Here is a 10000-nt window from a genome sequence, read left to right on the forward strand (position 1 = left end):
GTGGATTTGGTAGACAGAAACTCAAAGAAGCCTGTCGTATATGTATGTGTGTGTGTGTGTTTGTGTGTGTATGTATTTGTGTGTCTGTGATTGTCCCTGCCTGCCTCCACTTCATCGCTTGATAACCGATGTTGGTGTGTTTACGTCCTTGTAACTTAGCGGTTCGGCAAAAGGGACTATAAAATAAATACTAGGCTTACAAAGAATAAGTCCTGGGGTCGATTTGTTCAACTAAAGACGGTGCTCCAGCATAGCCACAGTCAAATGACTGAAACAAATAAAAGAATAAAAGAAAGTATATGACGAGCTTTTTTGGTCAGCCTGGGACAATGGTAGAAAACACTTGCTCAAGGTGCTATGCAGAGGGACTGAACCCAAAACCATGTGGTTGGGAAGCAAACTTCTTACTGCACTGTCATGACTGAACCTATATATATATATATATGCATGTATGTGTGTGTATTTATTTAAAGCAAGTAAACTAGAAATGCTTTCACCATATAGAAAACTCAAAACGATTTGTTGCTTATTAACTAGAAAACAAAAAGTTAATTAATGAAGCATTATTAATCACATGCAAAATAACTAATAGAGAATATTAGCCATATATACAAGTATAAAGTAAAAAAGGTAATCAATATTGACATAGCTATCTTGTTTTTCCCTGATATATATTGCTTCATCTTCAAGTGAAATTATTTTTAATATTTAATTATATTAAATAAATAAATCATATTATCAAAAAAAAACTTATGGAAACAGATTTTGACAACTGTTACCATTTTATTGGGCATGGGTCATGAAAGCTCTATACGTCTACTGGACCAACTAGAAATAACAACTGTAATGTCTTTGATAATTGGTCTGCCATCTGCTTGCTCTATTACTATTTCATGAAAAATGAAACACATTTAATTTACAAATACAGAAATTAGCCTCAACTTCAAAGAGTGTATTTACAATATTTATTCCTTCACACCATTACAGTCAGCACAAATTATGATCATCATCAGATGTCATATTCCTGGATTCAATCCAGAAATATTAATTTCTGAACTAAATAAATGTAGTAATGTCCTTATCTACAAAATCTCTGATCTAATTCTAGGTCATTTGTATTTACTTTTCAGCAATGACAGCTACATGGAGCAGTGAATTTACTGACAGTAACAGTGAGCTACATCAGCAGTGAGCTCTACAAAATCAGTAAGCACAGCACTAACATTAGTTCAATATGCATGCTATTATTAAAAAGTAGATTGAAATAACCTAAAATTAACCTAAAATTGAAACATTACTAGTTCTTATGCCAGTAGCTTAATGCAGCAGCCTCCAAACAGACCGGTTTCAAGCAAGACAATTTTTCCATGGACTGGAGGATCACACATATAACAAAACACAAAGAAGTGCATAATATATAATTTAATCATTACATATACAATGAATTTATATTATATTATATTATATATATATATATATATAATACATCCATACTGCAAAAACACTCTGCAGACTGCAATAGTCAATGAAATAGAAATAGGATTTTTAAATTTATTCTTTCTGTTAAGCCCAGTATCAAATGTTCCACTGCCCAGTGTTGGGAACCTCTGGCTTAATGAATAAGGGTATTACTACATTTAGCTTAGAATTAAAGTTCCTTATTTGAATCCTGCTTGGTACAACAATTCTTTTTGAATCTACAAGATCAATCTAACAATCTATCAATCAAATATACTCTTTCAAATACTTGAACCTCACTATTAAAAGCATTAAGACTACTACCCAACAACAAAAGAAAGATATGTTTATCAAAATCAAGACCATCAAACCTTAGAACACATAACAAAACAAAACCAACAAATGTTACTTTGATGGAAACAACAGTGGAGATGTAGTTGATACAACACTTAGTTACTAAGATGACAGGGTTCTCACTCTGTATAAAGTAATTGTGTTATACTGGAATATGTGATCAAAGAGTCAGTATTCATAACATCTGGAGTGTACTGGAGTATGTGATCAACCAGTAAAATGTACACAGTATGCTAAGGTTGAGTGTCACTGCTAAATATTTAACCATCTACACCTGTGTTGTTTGTCTGTTTGCTCAGAATTGCTTTCTTACTAGCACAATACCTTTCATACAGAAATGATCAGTTATAATATTGATGCCTCTCCAATTATATCATCAGTGTAAGTGAAGTGATTTTGACCACAAGTAGCAACCAAGTCACAGATTCAGTTTGCAAAGGAGTCTAATTTAGTCTACAGCATGACATTCTTCTCTTTATCAGAATTGATTAAAGCTATTAAACCTACTCAATAAAGTTGTAACAGGAATAGTACCAGCTGACTCATCAGTATCAGTAATATCAGAGTAGGATAGGATTACATAGTAACAATATCAAGTCACACAATAAATATAAGCTTAACTGTTAATATTATAACATCAAACAAGGAAAGAGAGTAGGTCAAATGCAAAACTATCAGTATCAATTGCCCAAATAACAAAAGTAAATAGCTTTCTTATAACAAATTATTTATCCTTCTCTAATCCTGAGAAACACTAGGTCACATGATCTTAACAGTCACATATTTGTTGATAAGACGTTTGTTTTCTTTTAACAAGATAAGCTACAATTTGTCTTGTGCATAAAAAACACAATTATTTTCAGATATTTTTATCGAAACAAATTAAATAATTCAAGTCAGGCTCAACTTAAATACCATTAAACACAAAATCGAATCATATGTTCAATGTTTTTCCTTCTGACTGTATTATAAATCAACTTTTTGCTGAGTGGGTTTAGTGTAGTTATTTTATAATATTGAAAGTGCAGTTTTACAATAATAACCAGAATTTAATGTATGACATACAAAAACGAACAATTTTGCAACAATAAACGCATAAATATTTGAATACTTACTCTTGTTCTTCTTCGACGAACCATAACTCCACAACCAGTTGCAGTCCCAAGTATTCAAGTGTTTCATTAACCTGAAAATTTCCAAAGAGGATATTTCATGTAATTACATTTGATAAACAGAATATTTGAGTATAAGTTCATTGATAATGAATTTATACCAGGTATTCCACTGTGTCATCAAGGCCATATTTTATTCTACATTAGGTTATCTGCAATAGGAAAGGTGTCCTAACTCTGCAACGATTTTGTGTAATATTGGCTTAATTCAACAGAAATCAAATTTAGGAATCAATGTTATAGGCACTTCTGATCCCTAAAAAGGATCAAAAATGCATTCATAACCATTTTCCCATGCTAGGATAGGTTGGGCAGGTTTCTGAATATCTACTCACCACTCACCAAGGTCCTTCATCACCAAACACTCACAGCAACAGAGAAAAACCCACCCATTTCTGTTGTTTTGATTTTGTTCATTTGGCATGGCTTCCATCACTGGATGTCCTCCTATCACAAAACGCTTTTCAACATGACCTAAGAGTAGTTTATTGTGCTGCTAACAGTAGAGAGATTATTTCTATCAAGACTAAAGAGTACCATTTATCCTTTATTATCTTGATTTGTTCATTCCTTTTCAGTATTTTACAGCTAGATGTCCTTCTCAACACAAACTACTTTACAGTGATATTTGCAAAAGGTCTTCTTTTAACATGTATTCTATCTTACATTTATATTTGTATATTTTATCTTATAACTCAATGCATAAATCATTGTCCTAACGTTTCAGAATTTTGTTAAGTACATATTACCTAAGTGACAACATTCCAACTAAGAGGTTCAAATAACCAGCATCCTTATACCACCTACCAGTAATAACTTCATTTCTGTGGTAGAACTTCAAGGCTATAAAACATTTCCAGACCACAACTACTAACACACCTTGGTAGAAGCTATAGAAGGGTTTACTATGCCTCTCCATTTCCAGATATATTATAAGCAATGTTGGTTACATCTGAAGAACGAGCACTGGAAGACTACCATACCAACATCTGTGGGGGTAACACCACATGCACTGGAGAATCCAGTGCAGTGCACCAAAGAAGATGTGGGCAAAACAAACTGAGGAAGACCTGAAGTCACAGTGCCTTGACCTCAAACATGATAAGGCCAACGCCATAGATTAGAAAGCATGGAATAACATCATCACCAGAGTCTGTCATCTGGTGACACCCACAGCAGCATATTAGTTTAGCGAACAGCCTCTCACTTGGGTTGCCAGGTTAAGATTTTACTTAATTACTTGAAGAAAGAAAGAAGAGAATTTCAAAAATCCCTCACAGGTTCTGTGAGTCAGAGAAGTCAGCTGTCTTCTTTGATACCCTTGCTTCTACATGAGATGTTCACAAATAGGCTGAAATAGGGTCACAATCATAGCTGTATGATTAAGTTCACTTTGCAATCATGTAATCCAAAACTCAATCCTACTGTGTGACTCTTTGACTAGGTGTCCTGTGCCACTACTTTGAGTTAACCCAAAACTTGTGACTGAAACTGGATAGATAAAAACAATGTAGAAGAATTTATTCTTGGGTAGCAGACTTTATCCAGTACCTGGGTTAACCCTTTTCATGTTCTGTGTATTACATGTGACACACAGTAACTATTTCCCTGGAATCCATGCATCATATATGTAACACATTCCCAATTTGCTTCCAACCACCGGAGTAATCCAGGGCTCATGAAATGTAAGTTTATATTACTCAGAATGTATAAAACAAGAGCTAACTCAAAGTTTGTAAACAAGTATGGACATTAAGGACAAACTTTTGAAAACACTTTAAACAGGTAAAGGGTTTAAACAACCACTGGGCCATTGGTTACCTTAAACAGAGTCCCCTATGTTGCAAGTATTTTGATTAAATCAGCAGTCTAAGGATAGTTCCATATATGGTTATGCTGCTTCTTACAACAGCACCCTTTGTAGTAGTTTCTTCCCCCACCTCCTCACTAATCTTAGAGGTCCTTTCTTCATATCATAACAAACAAACAAAAACAAACAAAAAGAATAAGTACTAGGCCTACAAAGAATAAGTCCTAGGGTCGATTTGTTCAACTAAAGGCGGTGCTCCAGCACAGTTGCAGTCAAATGACTGAAACAAATAAAAGAATGTATATATATATATATATATATGTGCACACACACACACACACACATTTATTTATTTATATCTATATCTATCTATCTATCTCTCTCTCTCTCTCTATATATATATATATATATATATATATATATATATATATATATATATATATAAAAATATATATATATATATATATAAAAATATATATATATATATATATAAAATATATATATATATATATATATATATATATATATATATATATATATATATATATATATGTATATATTTATATATTATGTGTGTGCATGTATGTGTGTGTTTGTTTCTCTGTGTCTTGACATCATGTGATGATTGCAATGTGTATGACCATTGTACAAGTTGTTCTTTTTCCAATCTTCTTTGAAAACATGTCTGTCCATGGGGGAATGTTACCTTGCCTGTAAACAGGTGAGGGTTAGTGACAGGAAGGGCATTCAGCTGTAGACGATCTGTCCCAGCAAATTCTGCCTGATGATGATGACAATGAAGTTCCTGTGCTGTTGGGTGCCAGAAAATTTGGTCGGCCCAAGGCTATAGTAGAAGACACTTGCCCAAGGTACCACACAGTGGGACCGAACCCAGAACCATGTGATTGGTAAGCAAGCTATTTACCACACAGCCACTCCTGTGCTCTATATATATATATATATATATATATCATCATCATCATCATTATCATCGTTTAACGTCCGCTTTCCATGCTAGCATGGGTTGGACGATTTGACTGAGGACTGGTGAAACCGGATGGCAACACCAGGCTCCAGTCTGATTTGGCAGAGTTTCTACAGCTGGATGCCCTTCCTAACGCCAACCACTCAGAGAGTGTAGTGGGTGCTTTTACGTGTCACCCGCACGAAAACGGCCACGCTCAAAATGGTGTCTTTTATGTGCCACCCGCACAAGCCAGTCCAGGGGCACTGGCAACGATCTCGCTCGAAAATCCTACAGGAGCCAGTCAGGCGGTACTGGCAACGGCCACGCTCAAAATGGTGCATCTCATGTGCCACCCGCACAAGAACCAGTCCAGGGGCACTGGCAACGATCTTACTTGGCTTGCCGGGTCTTCTCACGCACAGCACATTTCCAAAGGTCTCGGTCAGTAGTCATCGCCTCGGTGAGGCCCAATGTACGAAGGTCTTGCCTCACCACCTCAGCCCAGGTCTTCCTGGGCCTACCTCTTCCACGGGTTCCCTCAACTGTTAGGGTGTGGCACTTTTTCACGCAGCTATCCTCCTCCATTCTCACCACATGTCCATACCAGCGCAATCGTCTCTCTTGCACGCCACAACTGATGCTTCTAATGTTCAGCTTTTCTCTCAAGATACTTACACTCTGACGGGTATTCACATTGACATTACACATCCAACGGAGCATACTGGCTTCATTCCTTGCGAGCTTACGTATGTCCTCAGCAGTTACAGCCCATGTTTCACTGCCATGTAGCATGGTTGTTCGTACGCATGCGTCATACAGTCTGCCTTTTACTCTGAGTGAGAGTCCCTTTGTCGCCAGCAGGGGTAAGAGCTCTCTAAACTTTGCCCAGGCTATTCTTATTCTAGCAGCTACACTTTCAGCGCACCCACCCCAACTACTAACTTGGTCGCCCAGATAGCGGAAGCTATCGACTACCTCTAGTTTTTCACCCTGGAATGAGATAGAAGTTGTTTCCTGTTTGTTTGCAGTCTTTATTGCACCTGAACATCTGCCACAAACAAAAACTAACTTGCTAGTTAACCTGCCTTTGATGTTGCTGCACCTCTTATGTGTCCATAGCTTGCACCGGGTACATCTTATAGAGTTACTACCTACTCCTTTTCTACATACTGAGCAGGGCCATCTACCTGAAGGGGTTTGTGTTTTATCTACCTTCCTACTTATTAGGATTTTGGTTTTAGCTAGGTTGACTCTAAGGTCCTTCAATTCTAGACCTTGCTTCCACACCTGAAACTTCTCCTCTAGTTCTGATAGTGACTCCGCAATTAGGGCAAGGTCATCAGCATAGAGGAGCTCCCAGGGGCAACCTGTCTTGAACTCCTCTGTGATTGCCTGGAGGACTATGGTAAATAAGAGGGGGCTGAGGACGGAACCTTGGTGGACCCCTACCTCTACCCGGAATTCATTGCTGTACTCATTTCCAACCCTCACCTTACTGGCAGCATCTCTGTACATGGCTCGCACAGCTCTCACTAACCATTCTTCTATCCCAAGTTTCCTCATTGACCACCAGATAAGGGATCGGGGGACCCTGTCAAAGGCTTTCTCCATGTCAACGAAAGCCAGGTACAGAGGTTTATCCTTAGCTAGGTATTTCTCCTGCAACTGTCTCACTAGAAATAAGGCATCAGTAGTGCTTTTACCTGGCACGAACCCAAACTGCATCTCATCTAAATTGATTCGCTCCCTAATTAGTTGGGCTATGACCCTCTCTGTAACTTTCATAACCTGATCTAACAGCTTGATGCCTCTGTAATTATTTGTATCTAAAGCGTCACCTTTACCTTTGTAGCAGTTGACTATGATGCTGCTACACCAGTCATTGGGTATGACTCCTTCGTGTATCACCTGGTTCGTAATACGGGTGACTAGGCTATAGCCAACACTGCCAGATATTTTGAGCATCTCTGCAGTGATTCCTGATGGGCCGGGGGGCTTTCCCGGTCTTCATACTCTTAATTGCTTTATCTACCCTGGTACTATCAACTCGGATAGCTGGTCCCTCTATTGGGTCGACATACAGCAGGCTCTCTTTCTCCCATTCGTTCTCTTTGTTAAGCAATCTATCGTAGTGGCATCTCCAGACCTCTTTCTTTGCATCCTCATTTAATGCAAGCGTACCATCATCCATGCGAACACATTTCTCTCCTACAACATCACTATTCTCTCTCCTACACTGTCTTGCAACATATATATAGGCACAGGCATAACTGTATGGTAACAAGCTTGCTTCCCAATTACATGGTTCTAGGTTCAGTCCCACTGCATGGCACCTTGAGCAAGTGTCTTATGCTATAGCCTCGAGCCAGCCAAAGGTCTGTGAGTTGATTTGGTTGATGGAAACTGAAAGAAGTCCATTATGTGTGTGTATGTGTGTGTGTGTATGTGTGTGTGTGTATGTGTGTGTGTGTATGTGTGTGTGTGTATGTGTGTGTGTTTCTGTTTGTGTTTGTCCCCCACCACCACTTGACAATTGGTGTTGGTTTGTTTACATCCATGTAACTTAACAGTTTGACAAAAAGAGACCGATAGAATAAGTACCAGGCTTAAAAGAAAAATAAGGACTGGAGTCAATTCATTCAATTAAAAGTTCTTCAAGACAGTACCCCAGTATGGCCACAGTCTAGTGATTGAAGCAGATAAATATGACAAGCTACTTTCAGTTTCCATCTCCCAAATCTACTCACAAGGTTTTGATCAGCCTAGTATCAGCTATGGCAAATGGCAACCGCCCAAGGGGCCACACAACGAAATTAAACCCGAAAGCACATGCTTTGGAACTTCTTAAGCACAGTCATGCCTACACCTACAGACTAGGGACTAAATTTCAAATCATCTACTTTTATATATTCCAGCATGTGAGTCAAATTTTTCAGACAGAACTGCCAGCCCAAAAAAGGTAGGTCAAATTTATACAGTAAGACGACTTTGGAGGGCCAAAATAATCCCTTGTTAAATGCAGCAGGATTTAGAAAGTTTGTGACGGTGTTTCAATGCTTACATTACATGTTTACACCGCATGATACATTGAATTGTATTTTTTTATTCTTTTACAGGTTTCAGTCATTTGACTGTGACTATGCTGGGGCACTGCCTTAAAGGGTTTTAGTCAAAGAATTCAAACCCCAGGACTTATTCTTTGTAAGTCTAGTACTTATTCTATTGGGCTCTTATGCCAAACCACTAAATTACACACCAGCATCAATTATCAAGTGATGGCAGAGGGACAAACACACATAAATATATACATATATATATATATATATATAGTTTTAGGGAAAATAACCAATTTTCAAGAACTTATCGATGAAAATCCACTATCACATATAGAAAAATTAATAATTAATAAATGAGTATAATATAAAGTAAAGTAAATATCATAAGATAAATATAATAAAAAGATTACACGTGTTTCATAACCAATTTTCAAATAGAAAAGAAATTTAAATCGATTAAAATCAATTTAAAATCAATGGATTTTCATCGATGAGTTCTTGAAAATTGGTTATTTTCCCTAAAACTATATATTTTATATATACTTTATCTATAAGGCTCAATTTAATTTTAATTTTTTATAAATTGATTTTAATTGAGTTTTTTACCTGTAATTTTGGATTTTGTCCCTAATATTATTATTATTATTATATATATATATATATATATATATATATATATATATATTGTTGTACTTGGGGATGGTCATATTGCCAGTTTAGCCATCAAAAATCTTGCAAAACAAATATATATATATATATATATATATATATATATATATATATATATATATGACAGGCTTCTTTCAGTTTCTCTCTACCAAATTTACTCTCAAGGTTTTGGTCAGCCCGAGGCTATAGTTGAAGACTGGACAAGGTGCTATGCTGTGGGACTGAACCCAGAATCATGTGGTTAGGAAGCAAGCATCTTACCATAGAGCCACTGGAAAATACAGTAATATATACTCATGCTTTCTAAGTCAGGGTATGTGCTGGGATTTGACATTTTTATTCAAAGAAGAATACAAATTACTCATAAAGTATGAAGCTTTTTCACAACAGTTTTTGAAACTAACAAAGAAATCTAACAGATAATAAATGATAAGACTATATCTGAATACCCAGAGATGTCTAGATTCAGTCATGATGCCATTACTACATCATATTAATAACAAAACAACAATAT

The 10000-nt window shown here is 36.6% G+C and overlaps 1 protein-coding gene across 50 annotated transcripts in view; it reads right to left on the reverse strand.

Annotated features, from left to right (window-relative positions):
* LOC106874649 (protein FAM135A) overlaps nt 1–10000 on the reverse strand; it is a 293022-nt gene that overhangs the window by 107255 nt on the left and 175767 nt on the right. For all 50 annotated transcript variants that reach the window (XM_089355425.1, XM_089355405.1, XM_089355400.1 and 47 more), the window contains one exon: nt 2928–2998. In XM_089355425.1, the coding sequence (XP_089211551.1) occupies nt 2928–2998 (71 nt within the window). The remainder of the gene's footprint in view (nt 1–2927; nt 2999–10000) is intronic.

The sequence above is a fragment of the Octopus bimaculoides genome, chromosome 7, assembly GCF_046866305.1.
Source record: "Octopus bimaculoides isolate indiv1 chromosome 7, ASM4686630v1, whole genome shotgun sequence".
In the NCBI taxonomy this organism is placed as follows: domain Eukaryota; kingdom Metazoa; phylum Mollusca; class Cephalopoda; order Octopoda; family Octopodidae; genus Octopus; species Octopus bimaculoides.